At 34.6% G+C, this 26,575-nt stretch overlaps 2 protein-coding genes across 2 annotated transcripts; both read right to left on the bottom strand.

The window, feature by feature from the left end:
• Positions 1–4,082: 4,082 nt before the first annotated feature.
• Positions 4,083–12,667, bottom strand: LOC146133719 (endonuclease G, mitochondrial-like). Its single transcript, XM_083397559.1, has 7 exons — positions 10,202–12,667; positions 9,039–9,168; positions 8,585–8,681; positions 8,154–8,318; positions 7,312–7,393; positions 6,792–6,918; positions 4,083–5,164 (listed from the first exon to the last, which is right to left on the bottom strand). Exons 1-7 carry the CDS (start codon positions 10,382–10,384, stop codon positions 5,082–5,084), a joined length of 867 nt encoding a protein of 288 aa, XP_083253685.1. The 5' UTR covers positions 10,385–12,667; the 3' UTR covers positions 4,083–5,081.
• Positions 10,474–25,989, bottom strand: LOC146133718 (endoplasmic reticulum mannosyl-oligosaccharide 1,2-alpha-mannosidase-like). The gene is made up of 13 exons (XM_083397830.1): positions 25,837–25,989; positions 24,424–24,578; positions 23,611–23,746; positions 23,045–23,179; positions 21,350–21,416; positions 20,229–20,435; positions 19,695–19,843; positions 19,046–19,237; positions 17,263–17,433; positions 15,965–16,108; positions 14,882–15,094; positions 14,234–14,365; positions 10,474–12,902 (listed from the first exon to the last, which is right to left on the bottom strand). Exons 1-13 carry the CDS (start codon positions 25,918–25,920, stop codon positions 12,690–12,692), a joined length of 1,998 nt encoding a protein of 665 aa, XP_083253956.1. The 5' UTR covers positions 25,921–25,989; the 3' UTR covers positions 10,474–12,689.
• Between the last annotated feature and the right edge of the window lie 586 nt (positions 25,990–26,575).

The raw sequence follows: 26,575 nt of genomic DNA, 5'->3' as shown, positions 1-26,575 counted from the left end.
CCCCCTTTGTATTACGACCACCTGGTTTGTGTTTTCGCAGTCAGGGGGGTTAGAATAACGAAAAACAACAAGTTATGTTTTCTGCTGATAAAGCAACATTCGAAGTCAGGAACTCATCTACCTGTTTTGTTTAACTCTGTCAACGCTTCTTATTAAGCCTTTCACGTATAGATATGCTTTTTCTGTCTGTACAAAAATACACTCGTGGTTCTGTAGCATAACCGAATGTTTTCGCAAAACACAGTAAAACCCATGCGAAAAAAAGCCTACATCTTTGACACGACTTTTCGAGTTATCTGGTTGAAAGCTGGCAGCAATTTTAAATCCCTGTTAAACGGATAAGGACCCGTTTACCCCTTACATAAAGATTCCGCTCAAATAGGCAGTTAAATCATAAGCACTTGTTTATTTTCTTTACGGCGTCAATTTCTCTTCAATTTAAAAGCGCCGAACGTTAAATCCAATCAATACTCGAAAGAATTATGTAACAGAAAATTTCTTGAAAAATATAAAATCAACGCCAAGGAGAAACTTCCTAAACCTTATTTTAAAAAATTTAATTTTTCCTTATTATTAAAGCATGTTTTACAGGAGCAACCTGACATTTGTGGTTTAGATAATGAAAACATAATTTTCTTGAAAAACTCACTGATAAACTCATTAACAAAACCTCTGATACAACTGACATAAGATAAAAATAAATTCTACAGTTCGGTAAAACTTCGTAATGAATATATGAGATCGCATACTCGCAATGCTCTACATATCCTCAACCTTTTGCAAATAAACCTAATAAATGCTAAACTTATAAAATCACAAGTGACCAGTGGACACTGCACGTTGTCCAAAATGCAACTAACTGTCCAACTCACCATCACCCCTGTCTTTATAACGACTCGCTAGACGTGCATTGTGACGAACAAGTGCACAACGCCTGTCCTTCGCACCAGAGACAAGAAACTTCCAGTTCCGACAAAACAAACTTCCAGAGTTCGCACGCGCCACAGCGCACAACGTTTGGCGCGCGACCGACACGCACCGGCATCGGTACGTGTGAATTTCGCCGCAGGTGAAAAGTGCTGGTCGGAAACATTGCCTCGGAGTTGGGACGGCGAATCAAGCGGCTTAATTGGAATTAAGCGGCGCTTCTGGACTTTATTCTTCGCCCATAATCCGAGTATTACCCGCCCGATCATTAATGCGGTGTTTTGTATTCGGTTTAGACTTTGACTTTAATAAGTGTGGGCCTAGACTTGGCCGTTCTCAAATCGCGCATTGCGAAACTTTAAAAATAGCCCAAAAATGGCCGCGGAAAACCTTATTAATATTTTCGCAATCTTTCGAGCCACGTAGTTTGTTTTGGAGAATGGGATTAAAATTACCGGATTTATAATATGTCGACAAATTTCGTCGTGACGCTAATCACGTTTTTCGTTTAACCGAGCTAAAAACATGTTAATATGTTGGCAACCGTGCTTAACGTTTTTTGTAAGGTAATTTATATTTAGTTTAGTCACTATGACTGTCAAGTTTATCTTATTCGAACGAACTGTTAACACATGCTATAACTATGCGTTTTAGAGGTTTTAAGGAGTTTGGCATCTTACTTTAAACAACGATTAATATAAACATGCTTTGACTTAGTCATAATTAGCAAGTAAGTTACTTTTTGCTACTCCGTATTCATTTTTACGTTAAACAGGTTTATTTATAGTACAGTCTGTAACAAATTCCTGTGAATATTATTAGAACGTTTGAAGTTATGGTTAATCCAGCCTTGAGGTTACTAACTTATGTAATCAATGAAATCGCTTAAAGTGCTTGATCAAATGTTAAAAGTAAATGTAATCCTTGTCACTCCCAACTGAAAAGGAGTGTTACCATAACACCAGCCGGTCACCACAGCCTTTAAAACCACAAAGGTTATGTAAGTTTTACAGGTTTCTACACCTCCCATATAATTCTCGCAAATCTATTTAATTTTCTCAACGACAATAGCAAAAATTCTCGTTAAATCTTTAACATTCACATAAATCGATATCTGTGTCTCAATGAATCACTGAATTTTTAATAGTTCTTGGGAATTGGTTCAAGGTTACAGCAATAGGTTTATTAAAATAGTCTGATGTTTTTAATCGTGATGTGTACACATTTGCTTAAGAAGTTCAAAAAACTCTTGACAATTGACTTTTCAGCCTTTAAAACCTTTAAAATTTTAACCGTTAAAATCTGCAGGAATATAAAATTGCGAAAAAACATTCGTCTAAATAAGTTTCTCATTACTGCCCAGAACAAAGTCCAGTGCCTCCAGTCGGTCTATTAGTAGCCATTGTTACGTCGTCCACTGAAAACAAAGGCGCTTCCTTGCAATAACAAGGGCGGGAAAATAATTAAAGAACAAGCACAGGTCTGTTTTGTTAGCGGCAGTTTTAATGTCCGACATGTCTGGAACCCAAACGCTCTTTGATTAGATTTTGCAGCGGAAATTCCTGACTCGATTTTCCCAGGCTTTGGACCTTGTCGTACGTTTGTATGTGTACACTACAGTCTTTGAATGTCTAAACTTAATTGCTCAAAATTACGTGTCCATGTCTTAAAGACCCCAGGCTTAAACAGTAATAATCGACGATGGTTTTGGTGTATTAAGGCCATAAGGTACTATTTTGTTGCTTCTCAGTCATTTCGGTATAATTAAAACTAATAGAGTGTGACATTATAATCCCAAGATATATGTACAGAGAAATAAATATTTCTGTTAACTTTAAGAAATTTTGATTTTCACCTGTTTAACTAAGCCGTCTAAATATTAAATTAATAGAAAGCAAGAACCTTTATTTTACAGAGATTTCGAGGAAGGTATTTCAGCTAAATTCATAAAACCAATCTCTTTAAAATGCTTTAGGAGGGCTAATTTTTAAGTGTGGCCTTCATAACATTAAAAAAGGGAAAAAATGATTTGTTTTGCCCGTACTTCTTATGTTTTGATGACAGTTGAATAAGCAAATAGCTTTCAATGCCCTTACTGTGTATTGTGATATATTAATGACGTTTACCAGGATGACAATAAGAAATCTGCATGCTCGTTACGTCAGAGGTTGATGACGCAGTTACTTGCACTTTTCACACCTTCTACTAATCGATCCGCAATCGTGATTCAGCAAACATTACACTCGATCGGGGAAAGTGAGAGAATCAAGCTTTTAGTGGCGAGAAAGTACGAATTACATTGCTTCAGTGCTTGGTAAACATTTGAAGGTGTCAAAAAGTGTTTTCCGATGTTTTTCTCCGATTTAACGTAGAACCTGGCTTGAAAGACCAACTAGTAAATTCTTTTTCAGCTATAGTTGTAACATAGCGCAGCGCAGTAAAACGTTCTACTGAAAGCTTGAATGACGTTTCTACGAAAAGCTTGAATGAAGCTCTATGTATCTATGTTTCACAGCCTGATATTTATATCCCTGTACAGTTGTCGAAAGAGTAAACCAGACATGTTTTCTGGAAATTGCGTTGCTAAAGGGTATAGTTATTAACAGGGTGGACCCAAGACTTTTGTTTGAAAAGGTCATGTTATTTTCAGAAAACACGCCACAAAGTTATGCCAAAACGTTACGTCAAAATTAGCCTTAAAAACAACTGTTGTTCTCGAGCTAATTCGTCTGCAAATTCTACATAATTGCGCCAAGCGCGTTTTTTTATATAGTTTATAAAAGAATTATATTTTGTCTTAAATGGGGCGTGGCAGGATACCAAATGATGTCATTAGTCAATAATTACTATAACAAACAAAACATTTAAAACTGTAAGGATAAAAGGCTTTTTTTTGATTAGGCCAAAAATAGCTTCAGCATTGAAAAGTTTATAGAAATCGCTGCGTAGGATAGCGAATCATGATTCAAAATCCTATAAATTTTGTATCGGATCGGCACAACCCTAGTATCGAACGAGTATCGATACTACCGGTTGGTATCAGGGATCGGCTCCGATCCGATATTATCGGACATCACGAGCTGACATGAGAAATTATAATAAAAATTAAATCACCACATTACAACAGCTAATTCCAAATATTTTATTTTATGACTTCTATACGCAAACTAAAACGACAAGCATTCGTACTACGAGACAATACGCTAACATACAGACACTTGTGAATCGGTGTGACAATACAAACAAGTAGACCAGAATGTTCGAAATAAAACAAGAGTTAGGATGGCGCTTTTTAAGTCACTGTATAAACAACAACAGGTCACTTGAAATAGCTTTCCTTTTTTAGCTGACATGAATGATGCAATTAATAACGTTAAGAACTAAAATATATTTTTTTCAATTGAAATAAACAGACCTGCGGCAGAGCGCGTACTATACATTTAATCCACGAAACATTTTTTCAACTATGAACATTGTGTTTAAATCTATGTGATTTCAACAAACTTTTTAAACATAACCTGTGCGTTTTTAACGCACTTATATCGTTATTGCGATTTACAGAACGGGTTTTTTAAAAAGCACAAGAAATCTTTCCTCGCGATGAATTTTTTGTGAATTAAAAAACAGTGACATTTTAAGAGATGGCAAAACACAGTTTCATTTTAGAAATACTAATGATTATAAAATGCTATGCACCACACAATTGACACATACAAAACAGAAAAAAATAATTCGTTTTACACGTGAAAGCAATATTTTTAAAATCGCTCAAAAAGCAGCACCTTTTTAAAGTAATTTATACTTGGAATCAGCAATAAAAATGCATAGAAACGTATATTAAGACAGCTGGATAAATCTATTACACGGTACCAAAACAACTACCAAAAATAAAACTACAAAAATGAAGTTCTAAGACAGCCTAATAAGTCTGCATCACAGTTCAATAAAAATCTAAAAAATCTTATGTCCAAAAACAATTTATACATCTAAAAAATTCATTTGTAAAAATAATACGCAATACTTTTTTGCACCAATAAATTTTGGGAATATGATATGAAATGACATATTTATCCCTCTTCAAAATTATATATTAAACTATTAAACAAATTAGGCAAGTTTGGTTCGTAAGATGAACATTGCTTCGTCTACAGATTCTAGAAAGTTCGTAGTCTTCTTGCTTGTTGTTGAACAATTCCTTTCATCACTTTTGGAGGCAGTTCGTCGAATAGGCGAAGGCCTGGAAAAAGTACCTTAAACGTTATAGTTAAATCGAAAAACTATACGCTGGCGTTCGGATAAAGACTAAAGTGGAGTGTCTTTCTGTAACTTGAGACTGCTTTTAAAATACTTTTTACCTAGCTGTCATAGATATGACCCCTTTCAACTTGCAAAGTTTTTTACTTTTCAACTAGAATAGTGGCATAAGGGGGTAACTAACTAATAAATAAAGTTTGTTCATTTTCTGATGCACAATTATTTAAAAAAAAGTTGTTTAAGATCTTTATTCTGTTTTTCAGTTAGGCAGTTACGCACATCGCTTAGCTTTAGATGTTGTTGTGCCAAAGGTACATAAGACAGCAGGACCATGGTTTAAACTAAAAAAAAACATCAGTTGTTTTACACTTTAACCAGAAAATGTCAAATGAAGAAAAAGCACCGGGTTGTTATAAGGCAGTGGTCGGCAAACTGTGGGCCGCAGAGCCATTTTTAGTGGGCCGCGAGTTAGTTTTGAATAGTTGAGTGTTATCATATAGTTGTGGACCGCGTGATTGCCGTACATTTGAACTAGATTATTTGGCAAATTTTAACTACGTAAAGCGCAAATTTTTTACCACTGTTATAAGGGATTATCAGTAATTTCGGATCCGAGCCGATACCTGATGCGAAGCGCTATCGGCGCAGAACGGATACCGAGCTAATTTGTGCATAACACCCATATTTTATGGTCGAACGTTGAGTTTGTTACTCTAAGAGGTATTTTTTTTTAGAAAATATTGCATTAAAAATCGAAGATATATATATATATAGGCTTCATAACGCAAAAGCAAATTTCGACTTAATTTCCTTAAAATCATTAGCATTGAATTGATCAATTTGATTAATTCTGCCTATTTGACTATAGTGATGACATTGTTCGGATCGAAACGCGATACTTATCAATATCGGGTAATAGAACCAAGCATCGGAAATCCACGCCAGGGCTGCGGAGTCGGTTAAAAATAAATGAGTCCGACTCAGGCCAAAAGTGGGATTCGTCGAGTCCCAAGCCCTACTTCGACTCTACAGCCTGTATTTCACCGAATTACGCAACTAAATTAAGGTAGATATTCAGCAATCCACTCATATTGGTGTCATAATTGATCCACCCACAATACATGCTTCAAAAATATTTCAGCATATGCTATAAAGTTTGGTACTGCGCATGCGCACGTCGGACTCTGGACTCGGGTAGTTTTACGTGGTCTTACTCGAGTCCGACTTTGACTCTGCATCCCTAGCTATTATTCACGCTCTACAGCAGGGGTTGAAACTTTTGACCCTGAAAATTATTTTTTTGTTTACGTGGACAAGGGTTGACATGAATTTTGTAAAGCTGACGTAATAACTTGAACACAAGCAAACCTGGGAAACCTTCTATTTTTGAACCAAACTGCATTCAAGTTCAAATACATTCAGTGCTAAAAGTTTATTTTTTAATAAACGCTTTTCCTAATTAATTTTTTTGAAAAGAGTTTACTTCTGAAATTACACCAATATTTCCATTTGACCTTCATGGGCCCCCTAAAATTAGTTCACGTATCCCAAAGGGGTCCATCGACCCCAGTTTAAGAAGCCCTGCTCTAGAGTCTACAACCAAAATTTACCTGACGACTTCTCGATTGCTTCAATAGGTTGTTCCCAGTTCTTGAGCGGAATTTTAGCGTCTATCTCGTGATTAGGCATCACGTAACTCCGCAACTCGAAGTGGCCCTTCGTCTCGGTAAGCACCACCTGTTGGCAAGTAGAACCGTAAAGGTTTGGCCGACATTTTGTGTCCGAAAATCAACCGCTTTGGCGAAGTTGTTTGTTAATAAATATTACTGCGAAACGTTGACTTGATTGTTGATTTAGAAATATATCGACGCTAAGACAAAATAAAGTTAAAATTACATAAAAATATTTTTTTTTAATTTTTTGCTTAGCCTTAACATATATATATATATTTGTTGTTTTTACCCAAATAACCGTTTTTTTATACCAATGGTATCTACTGAATTTATAAATCATAAATAACTTACATGTACCCCTTTAAAAAAGTTAACTTAAGCCAAATGGTATAGATTCTTACTCTAGTTTTAATACAAAGCAGCGCATACACCGTGACCTTGACAATGTTGAACTAACCTTGAAAAAGTGGGTTGGAACAGCCACGTGGTTTGGTTCCAGGACTTGATACGTCACGTAAGATTTACCGTCGGACATTCTCCTGATCGAACAAAACAATTTGATTTAGAAGCAAAATGGCTGGAGGCTGTAGTTATACATAGTAAGAATATCAAAGTCCATATAGAAGTAGGTGGCATTTTGATGTTGAAAATGAATTAAGAGATTTATTCAAACGTTCAAAATGCTATCTATACTTCTGTATTGGTGCCGTTATTGTTGGCCAGTACGACTCTAGAAGGGCTTCATCATAGAATACACTTTGTGTTTTTGTATGTTTCAGTAACTTCTGTATAGGCTTTGATATTCTTTGTATGCCTAACTTTATTCAGATTTGCTATATTTGACCACTAAAACATTTCGTCGAAATAGGCTTTAAATTATTTTTTATGCCTGATTAATTATTCAAACTCTAACTAAATGAGAACCCGAATTTAAAAAGTTTGACTCAAAATTTAAACAAGGAATAGCTTTAATATTGCCTATTTATAGTTTGTTACCAGTCAATGTGATGGTAAACGTTCTCGTTGTATAATATTCCGAAGTATGGTTTTGCAAATAAGATGCCACTGGTAGTATTGAGAACTAAACTCAAAGCTATAGATGTTCCTTTAAAATGTTATATACGAATAGGGATATTTCTCTAACCCGCTCAAGCCATAAACATAATGATAAAAATCGGTAAAAACGGATTTTGCGATTTTATTATCACTATAACCCGATAGCTAAGCGTTGTACACATGGTACTGTTTTATTGATAAAGGCAAATAAAGCGGTTTAACTTGCGCCTATAATATACTCACATTGGTAGAAATAGGGGCCCAGTGCAAACGTACACGTTATCATTGTGGAAGGCAAGACTTCGCACATATTTCTCCAGATTGTTCCACGCTTCTCGGTTCAAATCCGGGTGCTGTGGGCTGATGTTCGAGAGAAGAAAGGTCTCTTCCATCCAGCGTTTCTGCGCCCTGTGTTAAGCGCAATTGTAAAATTACTCCATTGTTGTTCTGTTAAAATTGTGTCGCGAATTATTTAAAAAAAATTTTAGTGTGCCGTGAGCCAAAAAAGTTTAGGAACCACTGCTCTATACTATAGGTTAGTGTTTCCCAACGTGGGCGGTACTTTATCGACGAAATTACTCTGTCTCTTCAAATCGCGTGCCACCAACAAGATATTGGTATACCTAAACTAGTCGGTAAGTCGAATAATTGAACTTTTTTGCTGTTTCTTTCACCTGTGGTTTGCGGCTGCCGCCAGGTGTCCTCGGTCGAATCCGCTGCCGTGAAAATCCCGGTTGGTGGCGCGAAAGAGCTTCGGGATGCTTTGGTCCTCTGTGACGAAACAATAATATTAACTGCGTAAGTGGCAACATCAAGCTTTTGCGAAAATGCTAGTTTTCTACTTCCAAATTGGATTTTTGCAATTGTGTGAATTTGACGAAATTAAGATGGAAAAATACAAATAAGTTTTATTTGAAAGGCCTTTTGGTAAAATAGTGAAAATGGCTTCAAACATGCTGTTGGCAGAATGTTGTCGTTAATTTACAACAACAAAATCGGTCAAGGTAAAAAATTGGAGAACATATTTCAGCGAATAAAAAAATTTCTGCTTTTAATTTAAAAATATTCCACCAATGCGCTGCAAAAAGAAATAGCGACTTTAAGAAAGTGGTCATTTAAGTAACCTACCAACGAATCCTATATTTTCCCTGTCTGCGCTATCTTCGGTCTTCTCCACCAGATCCTTGGTGAGGTGCTCGAACACCCAGTGTGGGTTGCGGGTTCGACGGTCGTACGAAAGCACGTAATTCTCACGGACCTGAAAGAGTAATGTCGTAGGTAAACAGTGCTGCAATGACTTGGATGACTTGACATAAGTGTTCCTAAAACACTGTTTTTCAATAAATTGACATAAGTGTTTTTACCTGACTTGAGTATTTTCAACAAATGGTTGAAATAAAATGTTTCCATTAAGCAATTTTTTAATGACTTTTATTTTATAAAAAAGTTGTTTTTCATAATTTTTGCACATAAAACAATATTCTTGCCCATGGTTGCGTTTTTGTATTTGAGTTATTGCTCATGATCGGACGAGTTTGAATTGTTTTATAATTCAATGTTTTCTTATGACAAGGAATTGACTTATAGTTGACTTGCTTTAATTATGACTTCGTTATTTAATTAAAGAGGCCTGACTTAAAAATGAATTAACTGGAACTGAAGTATTTCAAAATGACTCGTTTACAACACTGAGGATAAAGGACAGATATAGTTACATTTATACGCTGTTTAACCAAAAGTAGTAAAAACGAAAAAAAAAACACAGTAGGGTTACAAGTTAAGTGAAGTGTAAGTTGACAAACGTTGAGCTGCATACATTAAACTTTGGCTACATTTATTTATAGCTGCTCCACTTTAAGTCAGATCCTTGCAGTGTTGTAAACAAGTCATTTGCAAAATAATGGCCAGGTCAAGTCCCAGTCCAAGTCGTTGCCAAAGCAAGTCAAATTATAGATATCCCAAAAAAAAATTAAATTTATAAAATTGGTGTTTCATTATGACAAATATTTCGCAGAACAAATACCAATAAAAAACAAATAGCAAGTTAACATTAATTACATTTAATCTTCGGTTAAAGCACCATGATACAATTTAAGGCATTTACGTAAATGGAGTTTAGCCCAAGTCGAGTAATTGTGTAAACGACTTAAGGCAAAGTGATTTGAAAGCGGTGACTTAGTCCAGTCATCGTTTATGTCACCACAACACCGGATCTCTGTAACCAAAACAATCACACAAAACAGTTCAAATACAGTGTTTTAAACTTAGGCTTAAAGAAATAAAATGCAAACCTTTAAATTAGTGTTTCCGGGGAACCCGTATTGCATTATAACGGTGGGACGGACCTGGTCGCCCGGCTGGGCTGCCTTGGCCTCCTTGGCCCATCTGGCTCCGTCGGACCACCTGCGCTCGACCTCCCGGCCGGCCAGGCCCCCCAGGACCAGTAGGGACACGGTTCCAAGGGCCTTTTTCATCGGGAAAACCCCTTTTAGTCAAGTCAGTTGTTCAGTTAATTCACAAACAGGTTTTGAGTTAGGAAATTAGTCTTAATTTTTTTCTTAACCTGTCGCGAAAAAACAAAGGGCGGTTATAGAGACTTTGTAGATTTAAAACAGTGATAATAAACGAAGGGAAACGAACAATTCACTTTGAAAGTTGCACCACAAACAAATGCGAAGCATCGCCGGCTTAACGTATTTGGGAAAGTTGAAAAACACACAAAGTGGAGATAGTTGAATTTGTTCCAATGAATAAACAGAAAAAGTGCTAGGCTTCTGTAGCAGTAATTATTTCTGCTACATTTTTAACAAAAAAACGTGGTTTTGGAATGGGCAAAACAGGAGTAGAAATGTAGAAAGCAGTTTACTCTATATGTGAAAAAGTTATATTTCTATAAGTTATATTTTTTGCACGAAAATGACTGAATTAGTTTTAATAAATGATATGTCGATAGTGATCAATAGCATTTCTGCTTCATATTAACAAAAAAACGTATTTCTGCAATTAAAAAAATAGCAAAACAATGCCAGAAATGTAGTATAAAGCAGTTTGGCCTAACCGAAAAAAAACATTGAATCTCGCATATAGTTTGCACCAAAATGAACTTCTTCCGATAAACTACTAATAAAATGATTTATATAGCAGTGAGTAGTAGGTTTCTGCTTCATATTAACAAAAAATAGTTTCTGCAATTTGCAAAACATGGCAAACTAGTACCAGAAATACAGCAAAAGGCACCTAAATAGGTGTAATAGTAACATATTTTGGTGCTTTCAATAAATGGGGCGTTACTACGAAAAAATAAATATAGTTTTGTACAGTATTGGCGCACATCTGCAAGACGTGGCGGATAAACAACGATATGAAACGAAAATCATGAAATGCAAGAAGAAATTAGAATATATACTTCTCATATTGCAGTCAAATTTTAGGGAGAAATGGGACAAAAAACTTCAAATTTAACTCGTTTATGGATAAAAAAAAAACGTTATTTTACCTTGTTTATGGATTGAATTGTTTTGAAACTCCGATTCACCAGTTGGACAATGAACAGCAGATTCAAAAAAGGTAAATAAATGTTTTTAAGATGGTAGGTTTGCATAGCGTTTGCCAAAACATAACCTGAAGTATGGAATATGTCGATTAAAGCCCAAACAACTGCATACAAAGTTGACAAACTTGTAAAACGCTTTTTTTTGCGCTTTGCTTAAACTTCTATATCCGAACGTGTAATTGAATAAAAAATGCAAAGATTTCACAGAAATTATAAGATAATCTAAATGCCTAGAGCTTTATAAACACAGAAAGGTGCTAACATTTTAGCAACAACGAGTTTAGAAAGATAAAACGAAAACATAAGAACACGAGGAACTTCCCAAAATCTCGCGAAGTTTGTGAAGATCTTCAATCGGCTTCAAAAATCTTAATTAATATTAAGGAAATCGCAAAAGTGAAAGCAAATAATAAACCAGCACAGAGTTAAAATTGCAAAAAAAAGTATTTCAGAATTTTTTAACGAAAATTTTCGTGAAGCGTCTTTAAAAATTGAGAGAAACGTCAAACTATTTTGCGAAACAAAAACCACTGCAGCGCCAAGGTATTCGCATCATTGCAAAAATACCAACTTGTTGATTCAACAAATCGGCAAAACTGACAATCTGGCAGAAATTAAAGCGAAAAACAAAAAGACATATTTGGGCTTCACACAAAACGCTTCGAAACTTCCCATAACGAAGAAACTAGGATTTTCGCAAAAAAGGATAACTTTGTTTTAGAGCGCGCGACTTTTTGCGAAACTGCGCGAAGTAATCCGACGTTTTACAAAACCGCGACGGACGGACGAATACGAAAGAAATGAAACATTTTGTCGATAAGAAATCTTTAGAAAATCAGCGAAATTTCGCCATATGTAGAAGTTTTTTGCGCAAACCCTTCAAAAACATTTTAAAAGTCGATATTTTGCAAAAAAAGACCAACTTTGCCCGAACGCGCGCGATTTTTTCCGAAATTTAGAAAATCGCGCTAAGTCATGCGAAGTTTTACGAACCCGCGACGGACGGGCGAATATGGAAGAAATGAAACATTTTGTCGATAAGAAATCTTTAGAAAATCAGCGCAATTTCGCCATATATAGAAGTTTTTTGCGCAAACCCTCAAAAAAAATTTTAAAAGTCGATATTTTGCAAGAAAAGACCAACTTTGCCCGAACGAACGCGATTTTTTCCGAATCTTTGCGAAATCGCGCGAAGTCTTGCGAAGCGGCGCGAAATGACCCAAGTTCTACGAAACAGCTGCCGATGGGCGAATAGGAAAGGGATGAGCCTCTGTGTTGAATACCCACTCGTCTAGCGCCACGAGGCGGTCGTCGTCGGAGAAGAGGAGAAATAAATACTTGAGCGTTTCTCCGAGGAAGAAGGACTCCATCTTGTCGGATTTGTTAGGATTATTCGGATCCATGACGTTCTTCACCGAGGAGTAACCACCAGAGGGAACCTAGGAGCGACAGAATATTAAAAATTTTAAGATTTTTTTTCAGTTTGTGGTGTATACACTACTTAAGTCAGTAGTTTCCACCTTGGGTGCCGCGGCACCCTGGGGTGCTTTTTTTAATCCTCAATGGTTCTGAGAGATATTTGAGAATCTTTAGGAATCTAATTTTCGCTCAACTCCAAATTTTGTGTAAGTTTAGAGTGGAATAAATCCAATTAAAACTTCCTAGGTAGTGTAAAGTTGATGTGTGTTGTTCCCGTTTTTTTGTGACATTCTAGTGAATTACCTTTGGAATTTTTTATAGGGGATCTATTTATTATTTTCAAGAAAGACTGACTTAAGAAATTGCGTCATAATTAGATAACTATTTGAAAAGGAAATTAATACAGGATAACAACGGCAAAAAATGTAATCAGTAATTGTATTAACTTTTCATCTTCAACCACTACAATGAAAAATGCGCAGCAAAAACACTTATCAAAGTTGTTCGCTTTTTTACTTGTTTGAGTTTGTTTTTAAATGAAAAGAAGCCTTCAAGAATCCTGAACAAAACAAACGAATCTTTCAATTGAATTAATAATCTAAAGTTAACAATGTTCCGTTAAAAATCAATTACACTGGTCTATAAATATTCCAAAAAGATAAAGTAAGTAGCGCTGTTCTAAACTCCTTAATAACATTCCTCAATGTATTGTTTAAACCTGTACAAGACAAAACATATAATAAAAAGTCTTTAAAGTTGATTCAAACACACTATCAATTACAAATGTCTAAAACAGGGGTTCCCAACCTATTTTGCTGCTCGTACCCCCTTGTGCGGTCAGAGCGTTCTTCGTAAGCCCAAATAAATTCTGATGGATTTTTTCAGATATATATCGTTAAGCTACATTGCTTTTATAGCTCAATTAAAAGTTAAACCGGTATTTCACTAAAAGATGCAAAAATCAGAAAGAAATTAAATGTCAGTTATTTTGTTTGTCACTTCTCAGTGAGATACTTGTTGCTGCTTTATTAATAAAGTTTGCTTAACCTATGGTTCGAGCATACTCAAGGCAACACGTAAGACTTTTTTTTCAAATAAAGATTGTAATGGCATAATATCATTTACGATTCCAAATTAAAACTGTAGGCCTACTGTTAAATCTGTTTAAGAAGCTGCTCTGTGGCCCAAGGATCTTCGTACCCCTACGCCCGGTTGGGAACGCCTGGTCTAAAAGATTTTAATTTTTTTCATCATTTCCATATTTTTCAAAAAGATAAAAAAGTACCTTAATGTGTTTTGTAACGTGTACCGAGACAAAGCCCACAAAAAATCAAACGCCACCATATCTTACCTTGGTGTGTTTCTCGAATGCTTGCGCGATGTCCCAACCCCACTCCCTGTACTTCGGGTCCTTAGTGATCCTCCACATGTAAAACAACGACTCTACTGTCTCCGGTCGGAGCAAGTTGTGACGATCCAAAGGCTGGAGAAAAACAAATCGGGTAACATTTAGTAAACGTCTTGATTTCTAGGTCATCTTTTTGCATAAGTCTCGAACATTTTTGCAACTTTTAAATATTTTTCATGACTTTGGGGTATTATTGTTTTTACACACTTTTGGTAACTTGTGGAGACTTTACGGTGGTTTTGATGTTTTTGTTTGTTCGGAGATTTTTATGACATTTATTTAACGTTTACGAACGTTTTGGGTCTTCTAGGAAATATTTACAAAAATTTTAGTATTTTTTAAGCAATTTTTCTTTTAAGACGCTTTAGGTAAATTTCGGACAGATTTTGTGTATTTTTGCAACTTAATTTATTTCTAAGTTATTGTCAATATTCTGAGTTCAGTATTAGTGTTATAAACCAACATTTATATGGTCATTTTGGTCAATGTTTCTTACATTCAGACATTTCAAAGTAACTGTCTGACATTTCCATGATGTAAGTCAACTTATAAGATTTTAAGCACTTTTTTTCTAAAATCGAATCTTTTCACCTTAATGTATAGATCATCTTTTCCAGCTTGTGCCAAGTTAAAGTAGGTTATCTCAGGACTTAAGCCGGTAGGTGTGCTTGAGTACATTGCGTTGCAGGTGGCCATCAGGTCCTTGGCGAGTTCCATGTGCTGTTGAGCCTCGGTTGGGTGGCTTACACCAATCAGGGTAGATCCAAGGGCAAGAGTGCCAGGGAGAAAGCAAACCAGGTGGTCCTGGGTGGGTAGAGGGGTTAATAGGGTCGCTATAGATCTACAGAAGGCTTTGTCGTTGTTTTTAGTAGGCCGTACTCACGTTTTGGCGAAAAAATAAATGTTTTTTTAAATAAGAGTGGCTTGCTCGTTTGATTGTATGAACCCGCGCAACGAGTAATAATGGTTAAAACATAAATAGGGACGCCATGGTTGTCCAGTTTGAGGTGCTTAGGCTCCTATCGCCCCTATGTAAACCTGAGGTGCTCAGCCCCCTAAAACAGCGAAAAATCGTCATGCAATATACACTGTATTTCTGTGGAAGCAATTTGGGGACCTAGTTTACAGTTGTTCGATTATTCGACCAAACTAGCGGGACATTGTGACGTCATGTTTAGCGGAAAATTTTGATTAACCCTGTGAAATATAAAATTCGGCGTCATTGAGGGTCGCTATAGATCTACAGACGACTTTGATGTTGTTTTTGCAGGCTGTGTTCATGTATTTTAGGGCAAAAATCAGTTAAAATGCAAGCTGTGCGCACTTACGATTGTGTGTGACAAAGTTTGAGGAATATTGAAAAAAAACTTGTTAAACGAGATACTAATCGTGGGTTATTATATGGGAAAGACTCTTTTTACATATGATTGATATACATCGTCTGCAGTAAAACATGAAACAATATTTTTAAGAGACGCAACTTATTGAAATACAGTAGTAAGGCTTCACGCTATTTTTGAAAAACAAAACACTTATTAGAAAACAAAGTCTTTTTAAATATAACCTTTGGAATTCTTTACAATATTTTACTGATTTTACTGCTTTCATGTAAAGCAAAGAATTTAGCAAATCTTCACAAAACCTGAATTACGAAATTGCATTATTCCCACCCACCATTTTTGCACTTGGGGTGACACCCCCGATAAGCTCCCCGACGTAGGTGAACCCCACGGGTAGGGAATGTCCCACAAGGTGGGTCCGGATCCCGTTCACAGCTTCCAAGTAGCGGTCGAGAAACTTCTTCTCTGTACGACCAGTCTAACAACAGCAAAAAATTGTTTAAAAGATTATATATCTAAGTTAATGGCTGGAGAATGGAGTTAGTAAAAGCAACATGTTTAAAATTCTAACAACATCAACAATTTGTTAGAATGAAATTTAAACCCATACAGAAGTATGAAATATACACACATATTGTGTTCAATCTATAGTCCAAGCCGCTTTTTGACAAATGATTACGGCTTAGGTATCATCAGTACATCAAAAGCGTGAACGTTTTGAAATCTCCATTCACTTTAGTATGGTTAATCCATTTTTAACATAGAAATATTTTAAATGCGCTTTCTAACTACAATCCCTAGCGAGTATCGTGATTATTATTGAAAATATTCAAACGCTGCCTATTTTTGAGGGGGCTTCCATATTCATTTAAAGTCGACACCCGGCGATTATGCTTACAATGTTAGTTCACTAGAAAGTATAATTTCACACAATACAGAACACTAATAAAACTATGAATAATTGATACGGTTTGAAACTGGGTTTTGGCAAATTTAGAAACTGAAGAAGTATTTAAGGTCCATTTTAATAGGAGGCTCTTGCACTGTTAGGGCAGTCAAAAAAACCTTCTACATTTTACTTTATAACGGTGTAAGCGGGTGAACATAGTTACAAGGTCTGACAGCAAAACATTTATTAAGGGAGAGAAAACATAAAAAAAATATATTTTAAACCCAATTGAGATTTGAATAGAACTATTAACAATAAAAAAGTAACCGGGTTTTGGCATATCTGTGCCTACAAGGTTTACCTTAAGCTTGCCATTTAGAGTCTCACATGTTTTTAACCGAAAGTATAGCATTTAATCTGTAAAGTTGGTTGGTTACCTTCACTTTCGAATATTAATTCAACAACAGAAAAAACAGACAACCTAAAAAACGAATAAAATTGTTGTCTTTTAAAAGGCGTGGTACAGCAATCTTAAGTTTTTTCTAAATTCTTTTTATAAATCATTGTTTTCTTAAAGGGCCACTTTTTGAAAAAAACCTGACCCTACAACAAATTATCATTTTATTGCTTTAGTAATGTCAAACTGATTTTTTTACTTTTTTACTGATTTTATGCAACACCTGATTTATATATATTTTCTTAACCTTTTACAAAAAAAGAGAAACAGAACAACACCGACTCACCTGAACCCATTGCTTGAGCAAATACTCGTAGTAGCTGTCAGCTCTCGCTCCGACCGTCAGAGTTCCACCGGGTCGAAATAATCCAGTGTTTGCGTTAATCCACATTGGAACGAGTCCGTCTTTCTTGCCCGAGAGATTTGCAACATGCTCGCTGACACGGTCCACCGCATTCTGAATAAGCAAGTAGCATTTATTGACAAGCATAAAAAATTTACTTGTTTATAGAGATTAAATTATAAATAGAGCAAGTAAAATCGAAAATAAAAGTTAAACAAAATATTTACAAACACTTCACGCAGTTTTTTTATTAACTTTTATAAGGAAAACTATAACAGAATAAATAATAAAGGTTTCATACTTAATTAGAACTTTTATTAACCATAAAATGGAAGAAGCTTTAATTAGAGCAATCAACATAGTTTTATTTCAAAAAATAATATAAATCAACGAGAAATAATTAAATAAGGTTGTAACAAACTTTAATAACTGTTGTCATATATTAAAAAGATTAAATGATATTAAAACATTAAATGAAGGTAACTTGCATTTAGGAGTTTTTAACTAAATAATGTTTTCAAACACGTATATTAACGCTGATCAAAGGTCGGAGTAAATAACTTGCAAAAGTCAAAGTAGATGCTTTTGGGTTCAAAGATCAATTGCAATGTTTGCATTTTACTTTCAAGCCTTACATACTATTGAAAAGGAAGGCGGTTGAAATTCGTATTATAAGCAACAAATTTATTTGTATGAAAACATATACATACACTTATTCATATAATAATATCGCCCATTGTTATGTACCTCTTTAGAATTAGAGCAGAGAAAAGAATTGTCATACTTTTTTTTATTTTAAACAAGGAAATAATGTTTAAATAAGCAAGCCTTAACAATGAATATGCTGTTGCTGCCCGGCATTGTTTAAATTCCAACAAAAACAAGTTGCCAGAAGGACAATTATAAAATTGGAATCCTTAACAATGTACCTACAACAGCCTTTATAAATTAAAAATGTGACAAAAAGGCTTTGCTCTCTTGGTTTTAAGTGTTAAATGACAGCTCATCAACTAAGTCAGCATGTACAATTTTAACCCAATCATATTAATAACAAAATGGTCACTAATTTGTAAATTGGATGGTACTTAAAACTGATGTATATGAGCATAACCAATGGATTCATACAAGTTTAAAGGGATATTAAACTTACTTTCTAGTATTATTGGGCATACAAAAGGTTGCATGATTTTATTAATATGTGAATGTTATATTTACAGAAGAGTTAAACTTTTTACCAGGTGTAATTTTACAGTTTTTTATTAAAAGGTTCCTATACCACACTAGTAAGAGTAGCATTACTTCCATTTTGCAGCACTCGGTTATCAGATAAGGTTTGGCAATATCATACCTTACTGGCCACAATTTGCTAAAGATCGACTGATATCACTTTTTGGTACAGATACCGATACTTAATTTTTTACGACTGTGCCAACTGATACTGGATACTGATCATTATATACCTGGAATATAATCAAAATTTGAACTATTTTGAAAAGTTTACTTCTTAAAATCTTATATGGCATAACTTGGATCAACAACATTTTTTTGCAAAAAAATAGGTAATTTGTTAATTTTTTTAGGAAAAACCGCATAATATTTTCATAATCAATATCGCAACAACGACCAAAATTTGCCCCAACCGATAACCGATATATCGGTATGAGCAAAATATCAGCCCATATTATTGGTAAACCTGGTTTATCTCAACAATTTCCAAACAAAATACCTTGTAGGCTGCGTTTCCTGTGATGAACGAAAGCTCCCTAAACTCCATCTGAATGGTGGTAACCTCTGACACGGTGCTGTCTGGACCCCATCGAGGGGGGTGAGCGTTTCCAGATTTAAGGTTGACGTCGGAATAAGGCACGGCCGATACCGACATGCTTAGGGCGGGTAGCAGTCTGTTTCCAATGTCAGTCTGAAATATACAATTAATTAGAAAGTTAGAAAAAAATAGCAACATTAAAATAGATTTTTGAAGTTTTTATGGTGAGATGAATAATTAATAAATTCCCTAAAATATTGTCTAAAAATGATGAAACTGAAAACACTACATTCAGCTGTACTAGTAAATAAAATATTTGTGTTAATAGTTAAAAGTGCAATTTATCTGTATTCAAGATTATCTATTTTCTTTTATCAACCTACAGTTACTCTGTGATAAGCAGTTTTGCTAGGAAACTGTTTGGATAGTATTTCGTATATACAGTTATTATAATCTAATAGAAAATGCCTAAAAACAAAATACTCTTTGTTATATAATGTGACACTGCAAACAGTAAATATATAAGGTTACAAACGAATATATAAAGTCGGCATTGCATTTTAGGATAGCTTCAAATATAAAGTGAAATAAAACTAAAATATTTACTTACAGCTTTTTGCAAGTAGAGAGAATCGCCACTGAGTTCGTACATACTGAGTATAGCACCGAGCACACGAATGGTGCACTCAAACAAGTTAACGTCAGTATTTACATTGAACGACATCTTGGTGGCAACGAAATCTCTCACCTCTGCATACTCTGTGGAGTTAAATATATAGAAGGAACTTATTTTATTATAGCAAATTTATGTTATTATTTTCATATTCTTTCGATTCTTACAAAGACATGGCTTTTAAATTGGCTTTAGTAACCTTTAAAACCATTTTTAGGCCCAAATATTACTAATTTCAAAAATAAAAGTGAACACTATTGAAGGAATCAATCCGTATACACAATGCGGGTGTTACATCACAGAAAATAGAATGGGTAATGTTAGGAATTTAACAGTCCTTTAAAATCCCACAAAACAATTTTCGTTCAAAAATTAAAAAAAAAAAAATTACAGTATTTTTGAAGAGAACTTTAGGAAATAGGGAGTATCCCTATTAACGCTAGTAAAAACTGCCATCCAAAGCATTCTAACCATTTTCCAATCCCATTATGTACATTGTGTCCATCGCATCAATTAGGGTCAAACCGACCCCAAACCAATCATCGTGGGTCTTTGAGATGGGGTGAGCGTGGTCATGACCCCAGGCAGATTCCTTGTAACCCTTCCATGCGTGCTTGAACATGTCAACGATGAATTTCTGCTTCTCGGTGAACTCGCTTTGAGTGAGCTGCCGAAAATCTGACAAAATAACAATTTAGGGTATTACTTCTGATATATATAACATTAACAACCATTGGAGCATAATGATTGGAGGTTGTAGTAAGGCGAAGCAAGAATATCAAAGATCATACAGAAGTAGGTTGCTTTTTTGAACATTTCCAATTACTCTTTATTTATTTTCAACTTCAAATAAAAAGTTATTTGAAATGTTTAAAATGATACCCACCTCAGTATTAGCAACCATATTTTCATTGTACGAACTACTAAACATGCCAAACAAAAAAAATTGTCAAAAAAAGTGAAATAACCTTGGGTGATTTGTTAAATAATTCCTTTATCAGCTGTAAAAACACAGTTTAGTTGTTAAATTTTTACTATTGTTCAAATAAGCTATAAAATGGTGTTTCAAGAGACAAAATTAGGGACATTAAAATTAAAACATATTGATGAGCTTCTTTTACAAGTACAGCCAGTTAGATGAAATATCACTTTTTAAGAAATCAACTTAAATATTGTATGTTTTAATGATGTCCTGGCGGTTCACAAAAAGATGAATATTTAGCTAGATAAAACAACATCAAAGTATTAGTAAAATATACCAACTAGCATTTTTGTATGCCTAAGCTGTAATAAGCATAATTAACTTCTTTCAAAATGGAAATTTTTATTTTTATTTAATGGCAATAATGATACGGTCACCAAAAGTTTAAATTAGTTGCTCATATGCCTAACCAACATGTAAATTGTGATATACCAATTAAAGGATATTTAAAAGCGAAGTTTTAATGCATGCATAAAGATTTTAAATACCGAAAAATGATTATAATATTGTTGTGATAACTTACGAACGAGCAAAAAAAAACATTTTTTTGCAAAGGCAAAAATTTTAAAAATTGCAGTTTTTGACTATTAATTTTACTAATTTGTTTTACCTGGAGCAGGAATAACTGGCTTAACCTCTTCTGGTTCGTCAGGTTCATCCGGTTCTTCTTCTTTGTCCTAAGCAACATAAAGTAGGCCAATCAATAAAGGGCAGCCACAAAACAAGGAAACAATGATCTGACGATTACGCCCATGAAATATTTAACAATTCTGCAGCGCTAAGCATCGCATTTCATCCGTGATTAAACAAAATGAAATAAGTACAATGAGATGGCTTTACTGGCAAATACCCTTGACTTTATCCGGAATAATGCCCTCATTAATATTGAAGAAATTACTTTTTGAATTATTTATACCAACTATAATATTTGTACATAAACAGTTTAATGGCAACATTTTAGTTAAGAATTGAAAAGAAATTTGGTAAATTTTATTTTAAACTTCCAACCTAAAATACTGTTGACTCATATTTTCAATAATGTTCTTTTTGAATATGAAACAAAATTATTCAATAGCATTCTGACTACAATCACTAATTGTGAGCTATTAAATGAACGTTCCACTCTACTAATGGTTTAGGGCTCAGCCATAAGTTTTCACTAATGGCATTTGAATGGACATTTAAGTAAATACTACGGGCCAGAACACTTTAAGAATAGAAAGGACGAACAAGGTTAGAAACCATTGTCCCAGTTGACATTTACAGTGATATATAGTTTAAATACAGACCATTAAACCCATGCCCTTGTTAAAACAAGGAATAAATCTTTGTTTTATGATCAGATTGTGATTTGTGTCTTGCTCAGTGCTAAGCTTTAGAACACCAAACCCTGAATATCGAACTGCTGCATGAAATGGGAAGCTTAACTCAAAGACTAAAAGGTCCTTTCGCTGCCCGTGTTATTTTTATGCTATTTTTTCAAACAATAAATTAAATCATAAATCTTGTATAACCACTGAGATAGAAGGACTAATGTCACATGAAGACATTTTCAACATTGGTTTGTTACTACTGAAACATTCACATGCATGCAAGCACATCAACTGTTTTTAAACTTATATAATATTTTTTCAAGCCCAATCTTTCTTGCATAAAAATCCAAAACTGATTGACAGATCCAATGAAACATGCACACATATGTGTGTTAGCAACTGAGATCTAGCCCTTCTGGAGTTGCTTTTTGACCAGCGATTACGGCTATGTATAATTAGTACACCGAAAGCCATTGCAGACTCACCGAATCTGTTAAACTATGATGCAAGCAGGGCAGGCTAGAAAAACAACTGGCCTGCAGTGAGGTTCGAACTCACGACCTCCGGTCAAGCCGGGACCGTCGCTCTACCAACTGAGCTATGCAGGCTCAGAGAGGAGCGAGTCGAGAAACAACCATACGCCAATGCTTGCTACATTCTGTTAGTGCAAGCAATTCAATTGAAGGGGATCTTCAGTACCATATCATTTATTCAATGAAACATGCACAGTTGCACACATATGTGTGTTAACATCTGAAGTCTAGCCCTTCTGGAGTTGCTTTTTGACCAACGATTACGGCTATGTATAATTAGTACACCGAAAGCCATTGCAGACTCACCGAATCTGTTGATCTATGAAAAGCTGATGCTGCTTTTAGTAGTGAAATATATTTATCATACAACATCCAAACAAACTGATTTTCGGTTAATTCTGTACTTAATTTATTCTACATGCTTTTAACTTATTGAATATCAAATTATGAACAACTTACATCCTCATCTGGATCTTCAAAGTCCTTGTGTTCCTCCCCTGCATCCACCGGTAACATCTGCATTTGATCGTCTGCATCCGCATCAACTCCCTTCTTCCCGAAGAACTTGGGGTTCCGGGGCCTTTCTGGGTTCTCCTAAATTAACAACGGAAACAATTGTGATTAAATAGTCATAAGAAACTACTGGATAGTTTGATCATTATTAACAACTTTTTGAACTATATTCAATTTAGAAATAAATAATGGTGGTTGAGGTAGAGTATAAATAAGTTGATCTCAATAGCACTTTGTTGATCTTTTAGTGATTTAAAAAGAAATACTAAACCACCAATGATTTTTACTTTTTTTACAAGAAAAAAATTGATTGTTTAAGACAAATATGTGGGAATGTAATCAATCTCAAATAAAATTTTTAACAGGTCCAGAAAATTGTATAGCAAGGCAAAAAAAATTATAGAAAGATAAGGTTAAAACTGACTAATGTTAAGCTATTTATAAAAAATATTGTGCTTTTTTAATTTCTTTTCACAATAAGGTAAAGCAAAGCGTTTATTTATAAAACGTACTATCATTTCTTTTTGTATTCTCTTCTCCAAATCTTGCAGAGCTTTCTTTTTGTCGTCATCTAGTTGGGCTAAGGCCGGATGCTGAACCTGGACCACCACGTCATCGTTATCTTTAATGTTTTCAATTCTCATCGGTCTGCAATAAACAAAATTAATCTGTTAGAGCAATGAACATTAGTTTGTACCAAATAAAAATTTAAACGGGTACCAAGTATGCTTTTGAGAAACAAATAAAGTTATAACCTCAGAGAAAAAAATATGTTACCTTTTTCAATATTCTTACTTTTGAGAGCAATATTACAAATATCAGACATAAAATCTGTTTGTGGCACAAAATAGTTTTTCCAAGATTAGGAAAACTAAGTAAAATTTCAACTAGTAAAAAATACAATATTTTAGGAAACGTTATGAGGACAAGCCATTTTAAATAATAAAACTACAATCTTTCCATGTTGATTTCCAAGTTTGAATACCAATTACTGGTTGTGACGTCATGCCCGACCAGGTGGCAATTTCTGGAAGCAACGTCACACCGGAGGTTCAGTATTCTTGATATTTTATTCCGATACCGATACGAGAAATTTTTGACAAAAGGTATCACAATCTAATTAATACCAAATTATGTTTTTAATATGTTGCCGCCTATTAAACAAAATCCATTTAAGGTTGATTCACTGCCTTGGATCGTTATTATGGCTGAAGTTTCTATTTTATTTTGGTGTCGGATTGGCGTCTTTTAACCATCTGAAATCTAAACTAGGAAACATATTCATGAAAGGCAACTAAAATTGCAAATAGGTGCAATTAAACTACCGTTTCGGCTTGCGAAGTTGTGTGTCTTTTTTAATGATGCCGGGAGCTTCACTTTTTCCACGACCTTTTGAGTAATAAATCATAAGGAACATCAAAAGAACGAAGAAACCAAACATCACTGTCTTCTTCTGGAATGATGTCATGCGCTTCCATCTCTAAACAAGATATTTTTTATAAAGCAATAGTTGTTATTATGAATGGGGGGAAAGTTAATGTAGTTTGTAACCATTAAACATTTTTATTACGTAATTTTAATTAACTTGCAGTAATTTTTTTGACATTACTGGCTAGTGTAAGGCGCATTCCACGCCATAGATCTTTGGCAGGAAGGCACTGGAATGCAATCGGGCCACAAATTAATTATATATATATCTATAAATGTAGGTATGCAATGTATTAAATCAGTTCAGTTGCAAAAATTCTACTAAACACTGAAAACTTTAGTTGCCCTTAAGGTATTAGGTAGTTCATTTACTGCCGTACAAATATTAATTAAATGAGCGCTGATCTAGAATCCTACACGAAAAATGCTCAACGCACATTTTTGGTAATTGGGTTAGGGTTTCAGGTTAGTATTTGGGCTCGGGTTTATTTTATTACACCCGCACAGTTGTAGGCTGCATAAACATCTTCCCAATACAATATGCAAACGTTTCAATCTGGATTATAATAACATTAAATCATTGTTTTTTATGCAGAAGTGATTTTACCAATAGTATACATTAAAACAGTGTTTCTTAAACTGGTGAATGGTTCACCCCAGGATGAACAAAATTTTTGCAGGGGTGAACCAACCAGAAGGGCTCTGCATTAAATCAACTACTGAACTGGTGTTTTTTGGTGTTTTTTTGCTTATTGTAATAGTGAAGTTGGTTTGCACTGAGTGTTCCAAGTACAAAAATTTAGTGACTGTGTTTTGCGATTTTGTAGCTTTATATTTCTGGACTCTAAAAATTGTAGATTTTTAATGGTATAAAACTTAGCTTGAGTTGATTTTAACAAAAATCTAAACAACTTAAATCATTTTGTTCTGTTATAGACGAGATAGTTTTATAATATCATGAAACAAGGGTGAATGAAATCTGGAGATCGATGCTAGGGGTGAACAAAACTAAAAAAGTTTAAGAAGCACTGCATTAAAATATAGAATCCTGCCACTCTTTTTTTGATTGCAAGGAAGAAATAAATAGAATAATAATACCGGACACACCCGAGCCCAAACGCTAACTCGCACTAACCCATATAATGTTAGCAATATATGTGGTAGGATTCTAGACCAGCGCCTTAAAATATTAAATAATGTTTTAATTCTACGATATTTATGAGTGGTATGAAAAATTCAGTTTTAGTTTTGGATATTTTTATGACGGCCAAATTACATATTATGCAACGTTTACTTATAACGGTACTTACCCGCCAAATCGACGAATGCTTGGACTTGCTTGGATCGCCACCGACGTTTACCGACACGAACTGTCCTTTTAATCCATCAAGCATGATTTTAAATTTGAAGTTGCTTAATTAAACTGGTTTGTAGCAAGAAATCGACTTAATTGACATGCGTTATCGTTGTACAAAGTTCGTAATATCACGAAATCGTAGAGTTGGCACAAATCAATCATAACAACATTGGCCTGAAATCCTGAGCCGTATAGTAAAACAGGTTACCAATTTCGAACTTAAAAGTGTTTTATCTCCAACATAAAGATTTTTTATAAACAATTTTGATCTAAGATTCAAATTCGTAACATACATTGGCAAAATATATACAAAAATAAAAATAAATATTCTGCCGTTGCGGAAACTTTTAAATTTAATGTTCTTTCCCTTTGCTTACAATTCGGTAATTTCCCTAAATCAATTGAACTTAAAAGTAAATCCGATTTCTCAATTAAAGCATTTGAATATTTATATCTCTTGACCGCCGAATTAGATAACTTAGTTTGACCCCGGCGGATAAAGTAAAAGGCAGAACTACTACTAAAATCCGATAATAGCAACTTTTCCTTCACTGCAACCTGCTTTCGTTGACCAGCAACGAGGATAGTCACTGCTTCTATGGTTTCATAAAACAACACGAGGTTTATCGCTGCCTAACAATGAAAGAAATGTCTCGTAAGAAAACCACTTCTTTTACCACACGAATTGTACC

Source organism: Ascidiella aspersa, chromosome 9 (genome assembly GCF_963924565.1).
Source record: "Ascidiella aspersa chromosome 9, kaAscAspe10.2, whole genome shotgun sequence".
Lineage (NCBI taxonomy): Eukaryota > Metazoa > Chordata > Ascidiacea > Phlebobranchia > Ascidiidae > Ascidiella > Ascidiella aspersa.
The sequence above is the reverse complement of the archived record's forward strand: the minus strand, read 5'-3'. Positions and strand labels throughout refer to the sequence as shown.